The 25,061-nt window shown below is 32.4% G+C and overlaps 1 protein-coding gene, 1 long non-coding RNA gene and 1 other non-coding gene across 4 annotated transcripts; all 3 read right to left on the minus strand.

Moving 5' to 3' along the window:
* Nucleotides 1-522: 522 nt before the first annotated feature.
* Nucleotides 523-7,000, minus strand: LOC116404678. 2 transcript variants are annotated; one of them, XR_004217682.1, is made up of 5 exons: nucleotides 6,449-7,000; nucleotides 6,189-6,309; nucleotides 5,199-5,298; nucleotides 5,037-5,092; nucleotides 523-581 (listed from the first exon to the last, which is right to left on the minus strand). It is a non-coding gene; the product is annotated as an uncharacterized LOC116404678 (long non-coding RNA). The 2 variants fall into 2 exon arrangements; XR_004217680.1 differs by lacking the exon at nucleotides 523-581 and adding an exon at nucleotides 4,097-4,161 and having other exon boundaries at nucleotides 6,449-6,999.
* Nucleotides 7,001-7,118: 118 nt separating this feature from the next.
* TRNAN-GUU lies at nucleotides 7,119-7,192 on the minus strand. The gene has a single exon. It is a non-coding gene; the product is annotated as a tRNA-Asn (tRNA).
* An 11,481-nt stretch (nucleotides 7,193-18,673) lies between these two features.
* On the minus strand, nucleotides 18,674-19,923 carry LOC101203761 (auxin-responsive protein IAA29). Its single transcript, XM_004150158.3, has 4 exons — nucleotides 19,550-19,923; nucleotides 19,189-19,460; nucleotides 18,990-19,071; nucleotides 18,674-18,903 (listed from the first exon to the last, which is right to left on the minus strand). Exons 1-4 carry the CDS (start codon nucleotides 19,798-19,800, stop codon nucleotides 18,852-18,854), a joined length of 657 nt encoding a protein of 218 aa, XP_004150206.2. The 5' UTR covers nucleotides 19,801-19,923; the 3' UTR covers nucleotides 18,674-18,851.
* Nucleotides 19,924-25,061: the final 5,138 nt, after the last annotated feature.

Below are 25,061 nucleotides of genomic sequence, written 5' to 3' on the forward strand. Positions count from 1 at the left end.
GTAATGAATACTTTTTGGAGGACTTAAACAAGTAAAAGGACGAAATGAAGCAAGCTCAAGCAACAAATTTTCTGTTAAGTAAGCATAAATATTAACTAGAGGCTTAAATAAAATATTTCACCACCACCACCACAACAACAACAAAAAGCCCAGATATATCGTCATTGACAACAGAAACAGAGCAATATAAGCAAAATACATTACAAGGAAAATATGGAGATAAAAGACATGAAGGTTTCCCTTTCACTTACAAAGAGGATCATTAAGTAACTTCTCGTTGTTAGAACCAATATCTAGCATTACTGGAAGAATCTGTCAATTAAACAAGAGTAAACTTAATGAAAAAGTGTGGTTAAGAAAAGTTGCTAAAAAATGTCACCATTAAATGATATTAGTATTCTTAGATAATCTACAAATTTCATGAAGAAAAGACTGCAGACTTGAGAGTTACCCCCACTATCAGGAATACTTGCTGAAACGGGAAAAAGATATCGGCAATTCTAAATACGGCACACTAAAACTCTCTCCTGGTTCTTGCTTAAAATCACATGTACATGTCAATGCTGATAGTGCCTCTTCCACTGAAACAAACAAATTTCAGTACCAATTAAGATGCAAAAAAATAAGCAGTATTTATGCAGAAAATAAGGAAACACCCACATCACTACAGTGCATAACAAATCTATCACATAAGCACAAAGATAAATACTGAGAGTATTAGTTGAAACTTAGCAAACACAAAAAGGACATAAGCTTATTCTCAAATTTCAGTACATATACTCATCAAAATTCAGAATCTCACGTCACAAACCCGAGCTTAGTGCTCAAGGGTTGACAGTCATGCCTTTTATGCAAGATCTAAGAAGCTATGATGCTCATTATTGTAATGAAAAACTTTTGAAAAATTTTGAAATTTGGACAAAATTTGAAATCCCCAAGTTAGACTAAACAAGTGAGCTATTATCACCCTTCACTTAAAACATTGCTTGGAAGTAGCCCAACATGAGAAGATAAAACAATCTGAATGGGATTTTTCTGATGTATAATGCATATGTTGTTTGTTTTTTTTTAGCTCTTAATTGTCTCGTTTTTTACGTTTTACATTTGCAACTATCTCTTTTGTTTCTTTGGTACGCACACAGAACCGGTGGGGTAACCTTTCTATGGTTCTAGACTTAGTTTCTAAGTTTGACTGCTCCCTTCGGAGTGACAACAAGCCTCGTTTTCCCCCTACTATGGAACGGGGAGGATTCCTCCTCTTTTCAAAGCCCTCGTCAAACTCAATGCTAAGTTTGACTGCTCCCTTCGGAGTGACAACAAGCCTCGTTTTCCCCCTAGTGTGGAACGGGGAGGATTCCTCCTCTTTTCAAAGCCCTCATCAAACTCGATGCTATGTCTAGAACGCTAAGAGTAGGTGGTCTGGTTTTGGTTAGGCCATAAGTGAAGTTTCCCCTCATTTTTTATGGGATTTTTCTGATGTATATTGCATATGTTGTTTGTTTGTTTTTTAGCTCTTAATTGTCTCGTGTTTTACGTTTTACATTTGCAACTATCTCTTTTGTTTCTTTGGTACGCACACAAGAACCGGTGGGGTAACCTTTCTATGGTTCTAGACTTAGTTTCTAAGTTTGACTGCTCCCTTCGGAGTGACAACAAGCCTCGTTTTCCCCCTACTATGGAACGGGGAGGATTCCTCCTCTTTTCAAAGCCCTCGTCAAACTCAATGCTAAGTTTGACTGCTCCCTTCGGAGTGACAACAAGCCTCGTTTTCCCCCTAGTGTGGAACGGGGAGGATTCCTCCTCTTTTCAAAGCCCTCATCAAACTCGATGCTATGTCTAGAACGCTAAGAGTAGGTGGTCTGGTTTTGGTTAGGCCATAAGTGAAGTTTCCCCTCATTTTTTATGGGATTTTTCTGATGTATATTGCATATGTTGTTTGTTTTTTTTAGCTCTTAATTGTGTCACTGTTTTACGTTTTACATTTGCAACTATCTCTTTTGTTTCTTTGGTACGCACACAAGAACCGGTGGGGTAACCTTTCTATGGTTCTAGACTTAGTTTCTAAGTTTGACTGCTCCCTTCGGAGTGACAACAAGCCTCGTTTTCCCCCTACTATGGAACGGGGAGGATTCCTCCTCTTTTCAAAGCCCTCGTCAAACTCAATGCTAAGTTTGACTGCTCCCTTCGGAGTGACAACAAGCCTCGTTTTCCCCCTAGTGTGGAACGGGGAGGATTCCTCCTCTTTTCAAAGCCCTCATCAAACTCGATGCTATGTCTAGAACGCTAAGAGTAGGTGGTCTGGTTTTGGTTAGGCCATAAGTGAAGTTTCCCCTCATTTTTTATGGGATTTTTCTGATGTATATTGCATATGTTGTTTGTTTTTTTTAGCTCTTAATTGTCTCGCTGTTTTACGTTTTACATTTGCAACTATCTCTTTTGTTTCTTTGGTACGCACACAAGAACCGGTGGGGTAACCTTTCTATGGTTCTAGACTTAGTTTCTAAGTTTGACTGCTCCCTTCGGAGTGACAACAAGCCTCGTTTTCCCCCTACTATGGAACGGGGAGGATTCCTCCTCTTTTCAAAGCCCTCGTCAAACTCAATGCTAAGTTTGACTGCTCCCTTCGGAGTGACAACAAGCCTCGTTTTCCCCCTAGTGTGGAACGGGGAGGATTCCTCCTCTTTTCAAAGCCCTCATCAAACTCGATGCTATGTCTAGAACGCTAAGAGTAGGTGGTCTGGTTTTGGTTAGGCCATAAGTGAAGTTTCCCCTCATTTTTTATGGGATTTTTCTGATGTATATTGCATATGTTGTTTGTTTTTTTTAGCTCTTAATTGTCTCACTGTTTTACGTTTTACATTTGCAACTATCTCTTTTGTTTCTTTGGTACGCACACAAGAACCGGTGGGGTAACCTTTCTATGGTTCTAGACTTAGTTTCTAAGTTTGACTGCTCCCTTCGGAGTGACAACAAGCCTCGTTTTCCCCCTACTATGGAACGGGGAGGATTCCTCCTCTTTTCAAAGCCCTCGTCAAACTCAATGCTAAGTTTGACTGCTCCCTTCGGAGTGACAACAAGCCTCGTTTTCCCCCTAGTGTGGAACGGGGAGGATTCCTCCTCTTTTCAAAGCCCTCATCAAACTCGATGCTATGTCTAGAACGCTAAGAGTAGGTGGTCTGGTTTTGGTTAGGCCATAAGTGAAGTTTCCCCTCATTTTTTATGGGATTTTTCTGATGTATATTGCATATGTTGTTTGTTTTTTTTAGCTCTTAATTGTGTCACTGTTTACGTTTGCAAGTCTCTCTATTCTTTCTTTGATATGCAATGTGGTAACTAGGTCTTGCTAGAACCGGTGGGCTAACCTTTCTATGGTTCTACACTTAGTTTCTAAGTTTGACTACTCCCTTCGAAGTGGCAACAAGTTTTGTTAATGTCCACCCTTTTCTAAAGGGATTCAGTTCATTGTGGCTAGACAAACGGCTCCTAACTCATGTTATTTATTAAAACCATCTCAATTTCTAAAGAGTACCTCCTATCCTTTTTTAACTCTATCTAGGCTAGGTTTGGACTAAGCGCATCATAGGTAAGTCACGGCAAAGCAACAAAGGAAGACAAAGCTAGAAAAGTATCCATGCACTTATTTATTATATACATGCAATCAAGCATTCACAACACACATACCATTTTCTCAATCAAGCATTCACATCTCAACAAGATATCGCTAACATCTCAATAAGATATCGCTAAAAAGGGACGTAAACCAAAAAAGACGGCAGCTTATTCTCAAATTTCAGCACATATAATCATCAACATTCAGAATTTTACATCACAAACCCAAGCTCAGTGGTCAAGGGTTGCCGGTCATGCTTTTTATGCAAGATCTAAGTAAGCTAATAAGGTATAATGCTCCTTATTGTAAGGAAATTTTTTTTAGAAATTTTGAAATTTGGGCAAAACATTTGAACCCCCAAGTTTAGACTAAACATGTAAGCTATTGCCCACCCCACTTAAAAAATTGCAAGCTTTTGAAAATCAAATAAAGGGAGAAGAATAAGGGGGAACTTTGGACTCCCCTGGAAGGATCGACATCCTTGACTTTGGTTTGAAGCTTGCATGGATAAACCTCTTCATTTCTTTTTCATTGATTAATTATCCTTGTTCCTGAAAATCAAAGGAAATTCTCTCAATTTCATTTATTACTAAAATTAGGATAATTATAGTAACTGTATTTTTAACTCTTTTGGTAGTTTATGTCTTGAGTGTGTTTTCAATGGTATTTCTATATAAAGTACAAAGTTTAGGGGTATTCTGTATAATGGAACCTCTTTAACAAAAAAATAAATAAATTCAAACCCATGAAGTCTAACTAACCGAACACAATTAGATTTCTAGTAGCAGTAATTTACCACAGAAACAGAAATCAAAGGTTAGAAAATAATTTAATGGCATTTCTATAAATTTATCACATGATCTTTCTTCTTTTTTTCTTTCCTTTTTTGATAAACTCTAACCATGTAGTTAAGCTTCTACTTGTAGCAGTTAATTAAAATAGAGACAGAAACTATAGATTAACAAACAATTGGAAGGCCTCTCGATCAATTTAATGCACAATAAGTTCATAATTGTGTGTTTTTGGAAGTATGAAAAACGAAAAATCGCTATTTTCGCTAAAGGAGAAACCTCTTCATTCCTCTTTCGTTGATTATTCATCCTTGTTCTTCAAACCTCAAGCCTTAAAATTGAGGAAGTAGAGGAAATTCTCTCAATTTACTTTAAAGGAAGGATCATGTTCTCTCCTACAAAGGGTGTCTTTCTAATTTTCTTAACTTTATGACTTAATACGGTACTGTTGTATAATGCAAATCCATATAGAAGAAACACCATTTATAGCACAGCCAAGGAAAATGAAGATTCAATATAATGTACTGCAATAAAATTAAAATACTAAAGAATGTGCTAGGATGTTAGCGTAAGCAAAAAGTAAAATCAATGGCAAAAGAAGGGAAAAATTGAAGGGCATCAACAAAAAATGTAACCTTTAAGTTGCTATTTCCTTATCTTGTTCCCGCAGAAGATCATCCTTGGCCCAAGCCTGTGAAGAAATTATAGAATAAAAGGGTTAGTGAAGAAAAAAGCAGATCATTACAAAACATTCTTATGTAAGCACATCAAGCATGAGGGGGGAAAAAAAAACACACTGCGTCGTTGTCTAATTTAATTGATTGCAATTCCCTATCTTTATCTTCTATTTCCCTTTCCAGTTTGCGAATAGCCTGGTCTCTTTCACATAGCCTGTTCCTGTACAGCCACAAAATATCTCATTGAAGTATTAAAGTAGTCCGCATCTAAATAGTGATTTGCCTAACTCTTCAAAAAAAATATTAAGATTTGAGTTTTGGCAATATGAACTAGGATCTCCTTTACAACTGTGCTCTAAAGATATTGAAGACAATTTATAGAATAAATCAATCTTATTAATGATAATAATAGAACCAGTAATGAGATTTTAAAGCATATTTCTTTGCACCTCCTTCTTTATCTTCATTTAACTCAGTTATTGTTACTTTGGACGTACTCATTGTTTCTTTCCCATGAAATGTAATGTCTTGTTTTCAAATGTGTAGGATTCTTTTTCGTATTTCATTAAACTGTATATTCTGTTCTCAGGGCCACATCGTCTTGAACAGACCGTGGGCATTTGTGCAGTGGCTGGAAAAGGCTACAATAGAGGGAGAGTGAGAATTTTATGTAAAATCATTGAAGTGTAGAACTCTTAATAAATATTGCTATTTGAATTCTTAAGTATCTAATTCTTTTTGTTTTCTTTTGTTGTAGATATATACTGATGGCATAACCATATCATATATTTTTTAATCCGCTTCCTAATTTATCTGATGGAGGTTATCCACAGCTGCCTTTCCATATTTCTACATCAAACCAGATCAAAATCATAAAATTCTGAGAAAGTTTTTCCCTAAGGAATATGGCCCCATAAATAATATCGATCCAATTGGCAACTCCCCTCATCAAAATCGATGCTATGTCTAGAACGCTAAGAGTAGGTGGTCTGGTTTTGGTTAGGCCAAAAGTGAAGTTCCCCCTCTTTTTTTTTTTATGACAAATCTTTAATTATCGAAATTCAAATAAAGAATAGGTTTGCTTTCAAGTAATCCTCTGATCAGGTTTACCTCATTAAAGAATTCATCTGCATCTGCCCACTGTCCGCTAACTTCATCGACACATAACCTTCTGTATTATATTATCCCCTTCATCTCCGTCCTTGGATGGCGGCAGCAAGCGCACTACCACCTGAAAATCACACAAACAGTTCACAGGCAAAACTTCCAAACTTGAATCTTAAACTAAAACTGTCACTACACCACCGAAATTAAGACAAATAATCCAAAACCCCCATAATCACACCACAACACGTAAAATACCTTCATACCCGAATAAGACAATCCAAAGATGGAATTCTCAGGAACGGTCTTCATACCTTCCGCTTAAGTGGGTTAGAAGAGGGAGACCTAGGTGGAAGCGGGCTCTTCAACTTAGCCGGCGAGGGTTTGGAATCAAGAACCATGGAGTCGGGATCTGACGGTGACGGTGGAACAAAAGGACTTTGGAAGACGAATTGGGTTTCCGAGGGTCTGCCGCTCTTGATTCCGGCGCCGTTAGGGCTAGGAGAAGACGATGGCGTGGATCGGCAAGATGGGCAACTCACAGAGAGCGAAAGAGAAGGGGAGAGGAAGTAGAGAGAGTTACCGTTGGAAGAAGGGAGAGGGGCGAGGGTTTGGAATCAAGAACCATGGAGTCGGGATCTGACGGTGACGGTGGAACAAAAGGACTTTGGAAGACGAATTGGGTTTCCGAGGGGTCTGCCGCTCTTGATTCCGGCGCCGTTAGGGCTAGGAGAAGACGATGGCGTGGATCGGCAACTCACAGAGAGCGAAAGAGAAGGGGAGAAATGAGAGGAAGTAGAGAGAGTTACCGTTGGAAGAAGAAGGATGCGGAAGAAATTTTTACTTATTAATGAAAATAATTCAAAGTTAAAAAAGATATGATGAGAGTTACCGTTGGAAGAAGATGAATTAAAAAAAAATATGATGATAACTTATCGCTAGAAGGAGGGCTTGAACCTCCGACCTTGTGGTTAACAGCCACACGCTCTAACCAACTGAGCTATTCCAGCAATTATGATGATAACTTATGTTTGTTTTTAACAAAACAAATTAAAGAATAAATTGAGGTGTTAAGTTGTTAACCATAAATTTTTTTTTCTCTCAGTCGATTTTTTTTTTTTTTTTTTTGAGAATTTGTTAAAAATAGAAATAAAAAACAAACTATTTACCCTTCATAAAAAATAAAAATGTAATGAATTTTTTATTTTAGTGATTTTTTTCTACGGAGTGTACATTGTTTGTTATTTTTTCTTTCATTTTTGAAAAAAAACCCAAAAATATTTATATTTATATGTCTTAATAACTTTGAAATGCTCCTGAAATTTTGTATGAAGTTATGTCGTGAAGTATACTCTCCTGGGGTTTGCCCTTGCCTTCCAAGTACATAAAGTTTCATGGTGTGACATTTATTTATCTTTAGCATTTGAAACTGTAGTTCGTCTAATGAGTATACAAATGTAGACATAGGCTTATGAGACCATACCAACTCTATTCGGTAGAGGTGTATATAGTTTGGCGTAACACTGAAGTTTCTTGTTTCTTTAGGTGAGAATGCACACACTCATTGCCTAATATAGGATACTACAACGCGATGTGTTCGATGCTCCCCATGTAACTTACGAAAATATGTAATATCTTTAGATTAATTTTTTCCTTATGTATGTCATTATATTATCAACTTTCATTATATGATGTAGCTTATGGTTAAACAAACAATTTAGGGACACATGAGTCGACGAATGTGTTATGTATGAAGGGATAAAAGTCCATGACACCGAAATATTTTATAGAATTATTCTTCAATTTAATTTTAGAATCACAAAATACCTATACGTTGGCAAAATAATACAAAAACTAATTTTCTTATTATAACTTAAATGCTAAGCATGCTTTCTAATTATAGATTAGAGAAAGAAAAACTTAGTTTGACGCATCTGAAAACCTATTAAAACTCCAAATTGGGACTCCAAATTGAGGGAGTAGGAAAGAATCACGAGATTCTATTAATTTAAAAAATATTAAATTAATAGAAATTTCAAATCAACTAGTTAATTAATTAATTAAATCATATTTAATTAATATTTTATTTAAATCATATTTAATGAATATCTCTCCAATATCTTATAGTTTTAAATTAATTTAATCAAATCAATTTTAATTAAATAAAATTAAGGAGAATTTTTAAAAATAGCAAAATAAATTAAAATATTTACAAGCAATAATAAAATTTTATGTTATAGTATTATATCACTATAGCATATCAATGACTATCAGTGACAAAATTTGTATATGTTGTAAATATTTCGTAAAATCTACTATTTTTTAAAATTCTCCTAAAATTAAACTAAAATTATTAATTTTAATTAATAGCTAAATTAAATATCTTATATTTAACTTAAATTAAATTTGAATCATATTCAAATTTCTCTCATAACCAATAATTTTAATATGAATCAAATTCATATTAAATTAATATTTGAACTCATTCAAATATTTTATCTCTCATAAATTAATTTTGAATCATATCCAAAATTAAATTTATATAATAAAGTTTGATTAAAATATAAACTTTATATTATAATGTATCACCATACATTATACTAATTTTCAAAGTACGTCATATGCTCCACTGCACCTCTACGAAAAAAATATGGGAAACATTACAAGGTATCTATTCCTCTCGATACTTGGCACAGGCTATGCAATTTAAAAATAAGCTTCACAATATAAAGAAGGAAGTTATGCCATTAAAAGAGTATTTTCTCAAAATCGAGCAATGTGTTGATGCCTTGCTTCCATCAACAAACCTGTTTCTACTGATGATCACATATTATATATACTTGTTGGATTAGGATCAAAATATCAATCCATGATATCAATTATCTCTGCCCGTACTGACTCCCCATTTGTTCAAGATATTATGTCTTTGTTGCTTCATAGATTGAAAATAAAATTAGCAATGATGTTTCTCTACCCATTGTAAATGTTGTTACTCAACAATTAAAAAATGAAGGTGAAAGCCTCAACCGAGGCAATCAAAACAATTTTTAGTACACAAATAATAACTCTCAATATAACCAAAGGAACCGTGGTGGAGGTAGATCAAATTGAGGAGGAAAAGGAAACAGAAACAAATCATAGTGTCAAATCTACACAAAATTCGATCACATTGCTGATCGATGCTACTTTCGATATGCCCCAAGAAATAACTCAAGTTTTTCTCCAAACTCATCTACATCTTCCTACACTAATAACTTTCAGAATCCATAGATGGCTGCCATGATTGCTGCTCCTGATCTGAATGTTGATAGTAATTGGTACTCTGACACTGGAGCCACAAATCATTTAACACAGAGCTTGAGCAACCTATCCCCTAGAGTTGATTATAATGGAGGAAATCATATATATGCAGCAAATGGGTCAGGTTTGCCAATACTTCATTATGGTTCTTTACATTTTAATTCGTCCTTTATTCCTTCAAAAACTTTGGTTCTGGAAAATTTACTTCATGTCCCCTCCATTACAAAGAATTTGATTAGTGTCTTCCAATTTGCAAAGAATAACAAAGTATTTTTTGAATTTCATCCCGTTGTTTGTTATGTGAAGAATCATGGAACTAGTCAAGTTCTTCTCCAAGAAAACCTCTGTGATGATTTATACAAGTTTAGCCTCAAATCACCTCCTCCAAGTTTTTTTGAAGTCTGAATCTAATACTAGTTCTATTGCTTTAAGTATTGTCTTATCTAATTCTCATGTGAATGATATTGGTATATGGCATAGGAGATTAGGTCATCATCACTCAAACATTGTCTGAAATGCCTTGAAAACTGTCCATAATGGCAATATTTTTATGAATAAAATGAATTTATGTGAAGCGTGTACTCTAGGAAAACATCATGCTCTTCCCTTCCCCACTTCAAATACTCAATATACATATCCTTTACAACTCATTGTATGTGATCTTTGGGGCCCTGCTTTTAAGCTGTCTAGAAATGGCTATAGATATTATATTAGCTTTGTTAATGCATACAATAGATATACTTAGATATATTTTCTTCAATCCAAGTCTGATACATTTGTAGCTTTTCAAAATTTCAAAACATTCATTGAAAACAACTTGGCCGACCAATCATAAGCTTTCAAACTGACAAGGAAAGTGAATTCAAACCTTTCATACCTTACCTAAACAACCATGACATTGAACATAGATTAACACGTCCACACACTTCACAACAAAATGGAATAGTTGAGAGAAAACATAGACACATTATGAACATGAGTCTTACTCTTCTCTCAAGCTACTTACCTTTGTCCTTTTGGGATGAAGCTTTCTCTACAAGTGTGTATCTTATCAATCTGCTACCCACACCTATTCTCAATCAACTTAGTCTATTGGAGAAGTTATTTGGTCGAAAACCTAATTATCCTTCTCTAAAAAAATTTTGTTGTCAATGTTATCCTTTCATCAAACCTTATCAATCCCACAAATTATCTTACAGATCCACACCATGTACCTTCCTAGGCTACAGTTCATCCCACAAAGTTTATAAATGTCTTTCTCAAGATGGCCGCACTTACATATCCAGACATGTTCTATTCAATAAAAAAATCATTTCCCTATGCATCTTTCTCATCTCATTGTAAACTCCTGTCAAAAAGTGTCATGCCTCCTCCAATCCAGTCCATAGTCCATAAACCAAAAATGAATCATAATGAAGAGAGGCAACATACTGATACAGTTACTGCTAATAATGATAACCTGAATTCTACTGTTGTGTATCCCTTAGAAACAGAAAGTCATGAAAAATATGGAGATGAGTTACCAAGAGGAGATCATGAGGATGAACAAATAACATCACAGACCCGAGATGACTTCACCAATATAAATCAGTCCTTGAATCTCAATACTCATCCAATGGTAACTTGGAGTAAAAGTGGTATTTATAAACCTAAAGTTTTATTAATTGATTATATTGAGACTGAACCTACTACTGCTAAAGAAGCTTTAAAGCATCCTCACTGGAGGAAAGCTATGGAAGATTAATTTAAAGCTTTAAAACAAAATAACACATGGAGTCTCACTCAGAAACAGGAAAATTAGAAAATTGTTGGCTGTAAATGGGTCTTTAAAATCAAAAGAAACTCTAATGGGTCAATTGCTAAATATAAAGCTCGGTTAGTTGCAAAAGGGTTTCATCAAACACCGAGCAAAGATTACAATGAGACATTTAGTCCTATTGTGAAACTAGTTACAATACTAGTTACATAGATTACAATAATGCATTTTTACTTGGTGAATTAGAAGAAAATTTTTATAAGGATCAACCTTATGGATTTGAAGTAAAAGCACATCATCCTCTTGTTTTTCATCTAAAGAAAGCAATCTGAAAGCTATTTATGGGTTAAAGCAAGCACCTCGAGCATGGTATGAAAAGTTAAGTTGTAGCTTACATACCTTAGGCTTTAGAACATCCAAAGTTGACTCATCTCTGTTAATTAGAATAACCTATACTTCATATTGTTATATTATGGTATATGCTAATGATCTAATTAACATGGACAATTCTGAAAAAATCTTGGATGAGTTAATTTAGTCTTTAATTAGTAACTTTGCTCTTAAAGACTTTGGGTCACTCGGTTATTTTCTTGGAGTGGAAGTATTGTATCCTACAAATGGTGGTATGTTTCTATCTCAAACAAAATACATTACTGATCTGTTGCAGAAAACATAAATGATTAAGGCAAAACCAATCTCAACTCTAATGGTAAGTGGGCCAGTAATTTCTGCTCATCAAGGTTATAATTTTCATGATGTCTATAGGTATCGTAGTATTGTTGGTGCATTACAATATGCCACTTTTACACATCCTAAGATATCATATAGTGTGAACAAAGCATGTCAATTTATGCATTCTCCTAAAATTGCTCATTGGCAACATGTAAACGCATTCTAAGATACCTCAAAGTTGCTTTATCTCACGGTTTATGGCTTAAACGTACTAATGACTTATCACTTGTTCATTTTGCTAATGTTGATTGGGCTTCTGATCCCAATGATAGAAAGTTCACATCAGACTATTATGTTTACTTTGGTAACAATTTAGTATCTTGGGGACCGAAGAAATAGTCCATTATATCTAGATATAGTACAGAAGTTGAATATAGATGTCTAGCTTTACTTGCCACTGAATTAGTATGGATTTACTCTCTATTACTTGACTTATGCATCAGTATATCTCATCCTCCTATTATGTGGTGTGATAATTTAAGTGTAATTCACCTGAGTGCTAATCTCATATTGCACTAAAAAATGAAGCATGTTGAACTTGATATTTACTTTGCTCGAGATTTAGTTCAAAAGAAAAAAATCTTTGTATGTCCCCTTCCAACATCACAACAGGTTGCAGATATTCTTGCCTTCGAAATTTTGTACTTGTAGGATGTGGGATATATTGCAATACCTTGTGTCCATGCATGTGTTGTTTTGACCCTGAAGCATTTGTCAATAAAGTCATACGTTTCACATTATTATTTGAACAACATATTGAGTTCAATATATAGAGGATTAATAAACTCTTTAGGTGATCATCAACAATGACAAGTACATGATGATGTTTCATCCATTGTCATCCTCCCATCGAATGTAAAACATCAAATTGGCAGACCAAAGAAGATTAGAATTTCTTCTAAATGGAGTTCAAGAGATGCGTTAAATGTGGCCGTTGTAGACGTTTTGGGCATAACCGAAAGCAATGCAAGTTCTCCTTATCTAACTAGTTTTTATTTTATCACTACAATAAACCCGCTCTTCCCCAACGCACAACAACATCGCCGAAAATACATAATTATCAATTTATGCTTAGTTTTTTTTCTTTGACGTGAATTGGTAACTATGGGAATTTAAAAAACCTAAATAAAAAACTTTGTTTTGTGAACCTATTTAATTTAGATAAAACTGGATAACCATTTTATAGGTGTTGTAGGGTACTAACATATTCTCTACACACAATTGAGTCCTGAAATTAAATTTCATTAATTTACGGAGACCATCATTTTCTTATTTATTTTTTGGGTGACTAATCACACCTTAATATGGTTGATGACAACTCCAAACCTATTTATTGTTTTTAAAATTAAATAAACGAGAATGTTAGTTGCTCCGTGTCACAATCACGTCGCGACAATGTGCGTAATAGTATATATAAAATGTCATGATTTTCACCTATTAAAGATCCTCCATGGGAGCACTGGTGTGCCCCTTTTTTTCTCTTGTTTAGATTTCTAAAACTATAATAACTATAACAATATAAATAATAATATCATTTTAGATTGTTAAATAAATTTCCCTTTGTGTTAAAAAATATTATATGTATATATATGTTATATACCTTTTTACGTTATGTCCTTCCTCCTACTGTTTTCTTTTCATTTCTTTTTCCTTTTTATTAGGTTCCTTCTTGTCTACTTTTTTCACGTCTCCAACTCTCTTTCTCTTCTTAGATACCTACATTTCATATAATTAATTACACGTTATACTACTGTGTAATTTCTTTTTTAAAAAAAATATTATAATTTAGATAACACGTACATTTTCAAATTATATTTTCTTCCCTTTCGCCTTGGATATATCTTTTCACAATCGGTAGATTGTCCTACACAATACAAAATAGCATAAACCTATAAGTTAAGAAAAAAATTAATAGTATATTAAACTATTTTTATCCAACATCAGACTCTGTTAGATCGTTAGAGGTACATCAGATGTTCCATCTCCTTCATTCATCTTCAAAAAAATATAATATAACCATCAACTCATATATGATAGTATATATACTACATTAAATTTTTAATATACTCACATATGAATCATCACCTCGGTCATGCATGGGCATTTTGGTCTCCGGCGTTTCAAAGACTACATCAGGTTTCACATGTTTCTTTTCCTCGTACAGCACAATCTGTGTTCCTGTTGGTTCTCTTAATTTGTATTCATCATCTCCAGGATATACTGCTTGAATTGGTTCATAGTTAATTTGTTCTTCTTTATATCTTTCTTCATTCTACAACATATATAGATATTATATCTTGTTACGCCCGTTTTACCTTATTTAATATATCTTTATAAATTTACAACATAAACTCCACAACAGACCTCTATATCGTCTATCATGATTGGTTCATTCTTATTTGATTTCATAGGTTTACTCCTTGAACCAAGGTATCTTTCATTTCTACGCACAATTATTTTTACTACATATAGAGATAATTACACAATATATACTACCATTAACCATATAACCATTGTTTATGAAAAAAAAAATAGAGCCAAACACAGCCATATCAGAACTTGATTTTGCTTTTCGAAGTAGCCTACAATATCTAAAAAGTTCTAAACCAAAAAACAAAAATAATAACATGCATTAGTTCATAGTTGTCCTTATACCAAAAAATCACAATAGATGACTCAATGTGTTATTAGATTACATTGAGAACAGATCGAAAAATCTTTTACAACACAATAGACATCTAATTTGTGAGGTTTTATGTTTATTTGTATTTCGATATCAAATTGTATAAACATAATAAATATATCATATATACCCTATCATATTTGAAATACGAACTGAAAAACATTACTAATTAATCAAATTTAAAACCCTGTGTTGTTCGTTCAGTCGTCGTATCGAGAATGTTCTGTTTTAGATGACGACGAAAAACCCTAATCTTTTGATCGAAAGGGACGAAGATGGACGAGTGGGAGCATTCTTAAAAAAATGAAGAACGTTTACATGAAAGTTGTACTTCACGTCTAATTCGCCTCAATTCCTTCTTTTTTTTTTATTCTTTTATTTATTTTGTATATTTAATTTCAATAGATAATAATGTAAATTGTACCATACATTTGTAAAATATTATAGCCCATCTAGGACTTTTATGGAATTCTTATTGAAATAGGCACATTGTGTAAAATCATATACGAAATTAGATTTTTAGAAAACCCTTAATCTAATATGATGTATGAGTTGGAAGGATAAATGGCCCATTTCCTCTCTCTATATACCAAGAATGGTAGCCCAATTTGCAATTTGAGGCCCAACTTTCCAAGGATCTTTTGTTCTTTAATTCTGTCGATTAAGTTGAGAAAGTAAAAAAGAAATACAAAATTTATCCTTTACGACTAGTTGATTAAAATAAATCAAAACATTTCATTGTTACTCTGTAATGTTTCAGTTTTATCTTCCATGTATGAAATCTAAATGTATCAGACTCTATCAATAATAAGTTTCTATCAACTTGAAAATAATGATGAATTTATTTTCATGAAAAGTAAGAAAAAATTTATAGTTTCTTTGGTGTTTTTTTCTATGTTATTGATAAGTGTCATCGGTGTTAGAAGAAAATTAAATATATTTTTATGAAGTGCGTGTATAATTCGGTTTTTTTTTTTTTTTTTGTTAACTTGTTTAGAGTTATCTAATAGATTTGTATCATCGATGGACTTGAAAAAAATTGAATTTATTTTTATGAAAAATAAGAAATTATATAGTTTATACTACTGTGTTTTCTTTTATGTTGTTTTTTGCTGTTGTTTATAGTGAATGGATCATGAGTTTCAATAGACTTGAAAAAGTTTATTTAATTTTCATGAAAAATCAAGTGTAATGTATATTGTGATTGAGTGATTTTTTCTATTTTTGAAAACACGTTTAAATGAAGATAATCAAATCTACCAAAAACACAATTATTTTTTAATCCATAATATCCAACAATGGTTTTAATATTTTGTTGGAGTGAGAGTTGGTAAAGGCTTAAGACCTCTATATAGATTCAAGTTCATGGGATATCAAGAGGAGGCATAGGAAAACACGTATTTGAAAAATGAAATGTTAATGCCTCATGGTTCGATCCAATTAGATGAGTTAGTGAATTTATATAGATAAGAAAATAATAAAGTTTCGCTGGATGTGGCATCCTGCACCTTGGGTGTCAAAAAAATCTTCACAACTTATGTTACACATAATTACCATAGGCAAATGTAGGAGGAATGACTTATAATGCCCATTAAATGACCTCAAATGAGACTTCAGATTTTAGTTTTATGTGTGTTTAGTTGAATTGTACACTCTATATGCTAACTTAGATATAAAAAATTATATGATATGTTCAACACTACACGAGTGGAAGAATATATTTTCTAGATCAATTCAAGATAACTTAAGAGTACAACAAAAAAAAAAACAAGTCATAAGTTAAGTCATGAGGGACCAACAACGTTATCTAACATGGATGAGTTGATCGCCAACTTGTTCTACATTATACTTTAAGAAAAAAGATATGAAAATTTCGGCAAACAAAAAATAACACTAACCGAATAATTAAGTAGATTGATTTCCGTTATAATAGAAAAATACTTGGATGTAGCCCGGATTAAACATATTTTTGTGTAAACATCTATTACCTAAATAAAAACTCAAAATAATTTTTTTTTTCAACAAGTTCTTCTTAAGTAATTATTTGTTTAAACTACAAATTTAATCTTAAGATCAGATGCTTTTTTTTTTAATTCATAAATTCGCTTACACAAAATCAAAATATTACAGATTTATATAGGAGTGTCCACGGTTCTGTTTCAAGCTAAAATTGCACCAAACGAACCACAATCTCATACCAAACAAAACTAAATCGCACGTTTGTGTCAAATCGAATCAAAACAAAACTGCATATGCAGTTCGGTTAAATCTAATAGAATCCCAAGCCATCAAAGCACCAAGTTCGATAAAATTTGTCTTTCTATTTTAAATTTCGAACAATCTCGGGTTATCAAAGTACCAAGTTCGATAAAATTTGTCTCTCTGTTTTAAATTTCGGACAATCTTAAGCAACCAAAGCACCGAGTTAAAAAAACTTTGCCTTTCTGTTTTAAGTCACGAAGAATCTTAGGTCATCAAAACACCAATTTCAATAAGTTTTGTCTTTCTATTTTAAATCTCGAACAATCTCGCACTACCAAAAGATTGAGTTCTAAATTTCCCTTCTTGTTTTAGATCTCGATGGGTCTCGAGTCAATATATTTAACCAAGTTTTAGAAACAAAATATTTATGAACATTTCTTTAAATTTACTTATTTGTTTAATTTTTTAAAATTGAAGTGGTTCAGTTCGGTTTTAAAATTGGTTTAAAACATTAAATCGAACAGAATCGTATAAGAAAGCAATTTCAACAAACTGCACTAAAGCGCATGTAATCGATTTTGATTCCATTGCAGTTTTGTTTGTCAATCAATTCGGTTTTCAAATATTTCATCACCACTCCTAATTTCATATACATAAAATTATAGTTTATATTCAATAGATCAACCAACTTCTAAATTTTTTTAATTTGTTACACAAAATTATTGAAAGTTAAAATCCTTTTACAAATAGTTATTTTAGACATTAAAAAATAATTAATCAATGCATCGAAGATGAACCCAAGCTTTAAAAAAGGTGGATTCTCCCACTAAAATCATTTGGTAAAAACCAACCTCTATTAGTCCTCTAGTTTTCAAATATGTGTTTAGTCTTTAAATTTTTTTATAGATAAATATATTTAAGTTAAAATATTTTTTAATTATTTAAATAATAATTTGATATTAAAATTTTAAAAATAATTACAATAACAAAATTGTTTATCTAAATAGTCTAACTTGAAAGGATACGAATATAACAAAATGTTATTGTTTATCGTGATAGACATTGATAGATTAGTATCATCATAAAATGTTATTGTTTATCGTGATAGATATTGATAGATTAATATCATCTGTTACAACTTGTTACTAATAGTCATGGATATTTATCATTGTTAAATACTAATGGGTACTAATAGGTAGTAAAATTTAGTTATATATTTAACATATTAATATTAACAATAAATTAATTAGTTGAGAAGTATTTTTAAAACTATTCTTAAAATTTTAGATTCTTGGAACTTGTTTGTAGTGATTTTGATATGTCTAAATAACATTTTTAACAAAACAAATAATCATATATGTTTTGATTTTATTTTTTTTCAATGTCGATATATAAACGTATATCAATCATACACATACAAATTTAACAATAAAATAGTAATTACTAATGAAGTAACTCTAAATTAACTTTTAAGCCAAACATAATAATAAAAAATCAGCTCTATACGAATTATAGATTCCTTAAAAATGAAGTTTATAAAATCAACGGTAATCACTTATTCTACAATTAGTACCTCAACTACCACTCCCAAAATATACCCTGATATTTTTTTTTTTATCAACCTTTACACCTTGGAAAGAAAAAGAAAACATAAGAAATCAAATCCCAAAAGTATTTAGATGTTTACACATAACAACCTAAGCATAAGCATATATATATATATATTTATATATAATACATATATTGTAATAATATTTTATTTTTATTAATTAATATATTTAAGATCCCTAAACATGTATTACCCAACAAAAAAACAAATAAGGTCAAAAAGATAATCTAAAGTTTAAGTTTTCTCAATATATCATTACATATACAGTCATTCAAACTTAAAAAACTGCTATTTTAAAACAAAAAAACATAAGAGATATATTTTAATTAGACAGCATCCGATTCTCTGACAACCCACCGCCGGTAAACCCTCATCACTCATCACTCATCACCCGGACTTCTTTTCCAGATTGATCCGTTGAACAGTTCCGATGAAATTCCTGTCCATATCATCAAAACCCCCATTTTAACTTTTATAATAATGTCCATTGTGGATCAAAATGTCAGACATCTTTTTTATCTTTACCTCCAAGTTACGTTCTCAGCAAGTAACCATTCACCCTTGGTATTCTGGAAAGTGAGTTTGTAACCCTCCGAATTCGTTTCATCTGTTAACAGACACAATTTGAAAATCGCTTGAAATGTGTTTTGAAGTTGTAACATTAAACAGTGGGTTAATGTTTGAGTGATCATTAGATGCATGTATGTTTCAAACACAAGCTCACCAAACATCTTCATCAAAGTAGCTCTAAGCGCATCAAAAGAATGATGTTCCCTCAAATCAACCTTCCTAGCAATTCCCACTCCCTCCATCTTCACTTTCACGTATCGAGAATTATTCAAATCCAATCCTCTCCAAAACACGCCGTCGTTCTTCACCGCTGGACGGCGGATCACCGCTCTCCGTCCAACCCCTTCCTTCATAAAAAGACTCTTCCTCCTCTTCTTAAGCGGCGGCCATCCCACAAGCCCATTCTCCTCTTCCTCCTCCTCGTCTCTGTTCAATCAACCAAACCAAAAAAATTCAGCCCAAATCAAATCAAAACTCCAAATCAAAGACAGAAAAAGTAAGAGATAGTGGCATACGAATCATTAGAGGAGGCAGAATGGGGGTCATTAGGGTCATCGTCATCGCCATCATTGGGATGGTCATTCCAAAGAAGCAGAGGAAGTGTTTGACGAAATGTCGCAGGGGAGTCGAGATGACGAGAACGCTTTTTGTGATTGATAGAATCAAAAACCAAGGAAATGGGATTGTTGTTATGGGTGTTTAAGTCGAAGGGTTTGATGGGATTGGTGGGGATTAAAGCAAGACCAAGTTGAAGCTCCATAGCCATTAGGTAGGGGAAGAGATTGATTGAAGAAAATGTGAGAACAAAAGATGAATTTGAATTATGGAAATTGGAAAGAGGATGTGGGTTTAAAAGGAGAAGAGGGGTTGTGCGTGCGGGTGTGGGACAAAGAATGAGGATGGTGGGGACAAAGTGTTGGAAAGAGAACGGAAAAACGTCTAAGATGTCCGTATCAATGCTCTGCCTTTGGCCGACCCAATTGCTCTCATGTTCCTTTTCTCTTACCCACATTGTTTTCTGAACCTCCAACACTTAGCCAAACTTCTTTTTACCTTATTATTCAATCCCACTCGCACACCATTTCCCTTTCTCTTATTTTTCCTTTTAATATTATTTTTAAAAATAATTTCAAAAATAAAGACCGGAAAAGAGGATCATAAAAAATAGGGTATTCAAGATGTGTACTCCATCTACGACTAGATCAAATCCTAGACCTGTTACATAATAAGGCGTTGAAATCATGTACTCAATACATGACTCCACTAAGTTCTCCAATCTCTCTAGTAGTCCACGCATGCACAGAGTCGTGGACTAAGTCTATGACTTCAATGTCTCGTTCATCCAGAACTTCAAATAGAAGTTGTACATGGACGAGGTACACCACATTCTCACATCTCTTTCGGCAAAACCTTTCTACCTTATTTTTTCCCTTCTTCCTCCGTCGTTGCAGCCACTGTCTCCTCTTCGTGGTCGTCACCGTCCCAACATTTATTACACGACTCCCTTTAATCCAATCACACCATTTGACCTAGTCGTCAGCTACGTAGGTGTAACTCGATTAGAGAAAGTTTGGTAGATAACTTTCTTCGGCACAAAAATCACCATATCTTTTACATTAATTTTAGTTTTACCTTCGTTTGTGTCTTATTTTTTTAGGTACTCTATTTTGTACAATAGTTAAAAAAATATATATATTATTCTTGAACTTTGTCCCTTTCTCTTTTTCATTCCTATTCCATGTGTTCATTTCATGTGGACTTCTTTTCTTTGCTTCTCTTTTAATTAAACCATCTCTATCTCAGTTGGTTTTAGTTTACATTTGTATACACTTTCCATTGGTAGGTTTGAAGTTGTTGAACTAATAAAAAGAAATTAAAATTCGTACTTTTATTGTCGAGTTGATGATTACGAGTTGATATATGTTACAAAACAAGATCTAAAATGTCCCTGAGTCTCAATTTTAAAAAAGTCCAATGGATATTTGTAGACAAAGTATAAAGAAAAAACAAATTAATGTATCAATAATAAATAGCAACCTAAAATATTTATCATTTATATTATATTTATATTAGTTACATAATGCGTTGTTGCTTTTTTTCCCTATGTTTTGTGAATTCTTTATGATATAATAAAAACGTTAATTTGTTAAGTTCTACATATAATATACAAGATGGAGATTTGAATTTCAGATTTCTTGATTGATAGTTCATATTTTATGTCAGTCGAGTTATCTTCTTATTAACAAACATCAACTCATCGTATAAGTTGATGTTGTATTCGTAGATATGTAAAAATATTGATAGAAATATAACCACATATCAACATAAATTAAATACACATGAACGAGAACTTAAATTCTTAAACTTTTACAAGTATCCCTTCAAACTTGATGAATGGTTGATGAAGTTAACAATTACACAATTTTTTTTTTTAAAAAAAGTGAATTAAGCACAAAAATGTTTTAAGGGAGTAGGGAGTGAATTAAACACAAATACTTAAAAGAGAGTTAAAAAGTGATAAAATTTTGGTCTATTTAGTTCTCAAACTTACTCTAATCATATCTCATATCCAATGTAATATTTAATAAATTTAATCACTCATATCGAATAACCATATGATGAGAGAATGTAATGTGAAGATTATAGTATAAATTGATTTAAAAATGAAAAGAAAGAAAGAAGGAAAGAAATAGAGAAAGAGTATTTTGTGTGGAGGGTGTAGAGACGCGCCATTCGTGGGGGGCGTGAGAGATGTGGTTAGGATAGCGGTGGGCAAATTTTAATTCTCTGCGTCCTACGCCTTCGGGGCAGTACGAAGATGGTCAAAACCCCACTCATTTGGGTGCCCCCACTTCCCCTATTAATTAACCCCCTTTTTTTTTTATTTCTTTATTGTAATTATTATAATAATGGTTTTCTTCTTTATTTTAATTCAATAACAAATTACGTGCATTCTATTCTAATTTTAATATCATTACCTGTGCTTCCATCTTCCTCGCTTTTCATTTCTCTCTATTCTATTTCCCTATGTTCTTTGTGATTTCCATTACACTCTCTCAACCCCGATTCTGTCCTCAAATTAATTATCAAATATTAACTTGTTTCCTTTTTTAGACCAACTATAAACTAAACAAAAAATCAATTGTTTGTTTTCTCTCTATTAGCTATTTCAAACACTTTTTTCACTTCTATTATCCACATTTTATTGTTAGTTTAAAAAATAAAGTTAAATTGAGAAAAGTATAAGATAAAAAGTAACTTTTCAAAAAGTTTACTTTTCAAATTTGGGTAAGATTCAATAAGCTTTTGAGCTAATTGATGATTTAAGTTAAATCAATATCGCTAATTGGTTTTGATTAGCTATTCTAATGATAATAAAAATCAATAATTCAAATCAATTTTTCTTTTGTTTTCTTTTATATGCATACCAAATTATTTGACTTCACTTTGAAAAAACCTAACTCATGAATTAAGGAGTCATTTGATTTGGTTCAACTTTTCAGTTTTTGTTTGTCCATCCTTTTATGATATATCAAACATCGAAAAAGAATATATGTTTACAAATATATTATAATTTTTCATTATTATTATTATTAGTGACATGATGATCATATATTTATAGCACGTGACATATAATATAAATACTGTTAAGAGGAAGATTATGTAAATATTTTAGGGAGACAATATATGTGGTTATGATTAGGAAGTGTTTCCTTATTCCATTTCCATTATGAGATACTGTTTAGAGGGAAGTTGGACATTGCATTAAGGAGATATGTTCTCTTGTCTACATTGGAGACGACATTTAAATGTGATTTTTAAATGTTGGGTTTCAAATAAAAATGCCAATTTTATACTTTTTTTTTTTTAGTATATGATTCTCTTTGCTCCTATATACTATTACTACCACTATACTTACTTACCTAATCTCTTCTTACTTCTCACATGTCAATTTGATGGATAAAGTTTCGAATTTATTCCTATTTCCATATTTATTTTACTCTCGTGACTTCTCTTTATAAATCAATTATCACGGGTGTCGTTGTAAGTATCCAATTCCAACACAAACTTCTTTTTCGATTTTTAAACATCTTTTTTTTACATAATTTTCATTCTTTCATTTTAATTGTTTACTTGATCCTGGAGAAAAAGATTCTATGACCAGCCAAGGAGTAAAAAAGATAAATATTGAATTATGATTTACACAAAACGTTATACATCACGCAATCAACCTCAAAAACTTATAAAGAAAGAAGAAGTTGAATGAATGAATTTATACTTTGGAGAGGGTAATTGAAAAGATGTGTTTTTGAAAATAGGAATGAAATAAATGGAAAGGACGTAGAAGGTTCATTAAATACAGGGCCGTAATGGAAGAAGGCAGCATTAAAAGAAAAATAAAGAAGGTCAACATCGGTAATTAATAAGTAAAAGGAAATTGGATTAGTTTAATAAAGAAAGCAAATAATTGAGACAAGGCAGTCAGAGGAGGCGTATAAAAGAACGGTAACCGTTACTGTTAAACAGACGTGGTTGTCTTGTCGGTGCTACGGAGGAAGTGAATTCCACGTGGAGCTCACGTGGGAAAGTTGAGAACATCAGCTAACAAGTGGGTCCTCTTTCAGATGTCACGTGTCAGGAAAACTACGGGGAACGCCACGTCGGTAAATGGATGTTGGGTTTCTTTTAAATTCGACGAACCGGTTTGATTAGTCCACGTCCCAAGTTTGATTGGTCCAGCCCATGTGGCTTTTATGGTCCAGCCCATTTGGACAGGACCACTCACCCGCCTCCCCCCTTTACCCTATTCCTATTGTATTCCCTTTCCCTCTCCATTTTTTTTCATCACACATCTATATCATCGTAATCATATATTATTTTTTATTATATCTAATATACTTTAACGAAATGCAAGAGTTTTTTAAGAATATATAATTCAGTTGAGACAATATAGAACGTGTAAGAGAATAGAGCATGTATGTTGTCATGGACCACGATGTCGGAGGCTTGTCTAATATGTTTTTGAGTATTAGTAAAATAGGGGAGAAATATTACTTGATTACGTACAGCAATGACCAACACATAGGTTACATCATTCGTATATTATTGATCTTATATGACAAGAAACCAAGTTATAATTTTGAAAGTTTGAAAATTTGAAAATTAAATTTCTAATCAACTCTTTTACTTTCATTATTTGAATGGCTGTTCAGCATAGGTGTGCCTAAAAGTCGATTAGAAAGATGATTAGAAGGAATGTATGCATGTATGTGTCACGTTAATAATTATATATTAAATATTATTGAAGATTATGATGATGGTTTGGGTGGGAGGGAAGGGAAGGGAAGATAAGAAGATGATGAAAGAGGAAAATCAATGTATTTGTGTGGAACATGAGAAATTAGGTTTGAGTGTGGTCATTTTTGGAAGAAATCATTTCAAGAAACCTATACACTCTTTTTTTTTTTTGGTTGAAATTTTGATATAATCAAATAAAAAGCAAGAAAAATGGAAAAATGAGTCCCATGAAATGGATGTTTGAACTAAGCATCTTATCTCTAACAATATGTTTCTTCCACTTATAGAAGAAAAAAAAAAAGAGATTAGTGAAAAGATTATATTTAATAAAAAGCAATACTTGAATGCATTCTAAACTACAATTAACATTTTGGAGTCAAAAATAAATTAACACTAAAATATTTTTCTAAAAAAGAAAGTTTACAACGTGATAATTTAAGGTTAAATAATTAATTGAACAACTAGATGAACTGCATAAAGATGCGTGTAACCTAAAATGTAACTCAGTTTTCTTTTTTATCTTGAACAAATCATCAAAACTACCTATTTTCACTCAAAAGTTTAGTAAAAATAATGGAAACTACATATTTCATTTCACATTTTAATATTGAAAACTTTAGTAAATTATAATTTCTACCCTCTTATAGATTTAAATAACTATTTAAATTTTTTTTACTAAAAATAAAGAAATAATGACAAATCATTAATTTATTTGATATGGTATAATTA

The sequence above is a fragment of the Cucumis sativus genome, chromosome 1, assembly GCF_000004075.3.
Source record: "Cucumis sativus cultivar 9930 chromosome 1, Cucumber_9930_V3, whole genome shotgun sequence".
Classification (NCBI taxonomy): domain Eukaryota; kingdom Viridiplantae; phylum Streptophyta; class Magnoliopsida; order Cucurbitales; family Cucurbitaceae; genus Cucumis; species Cucumis sativus.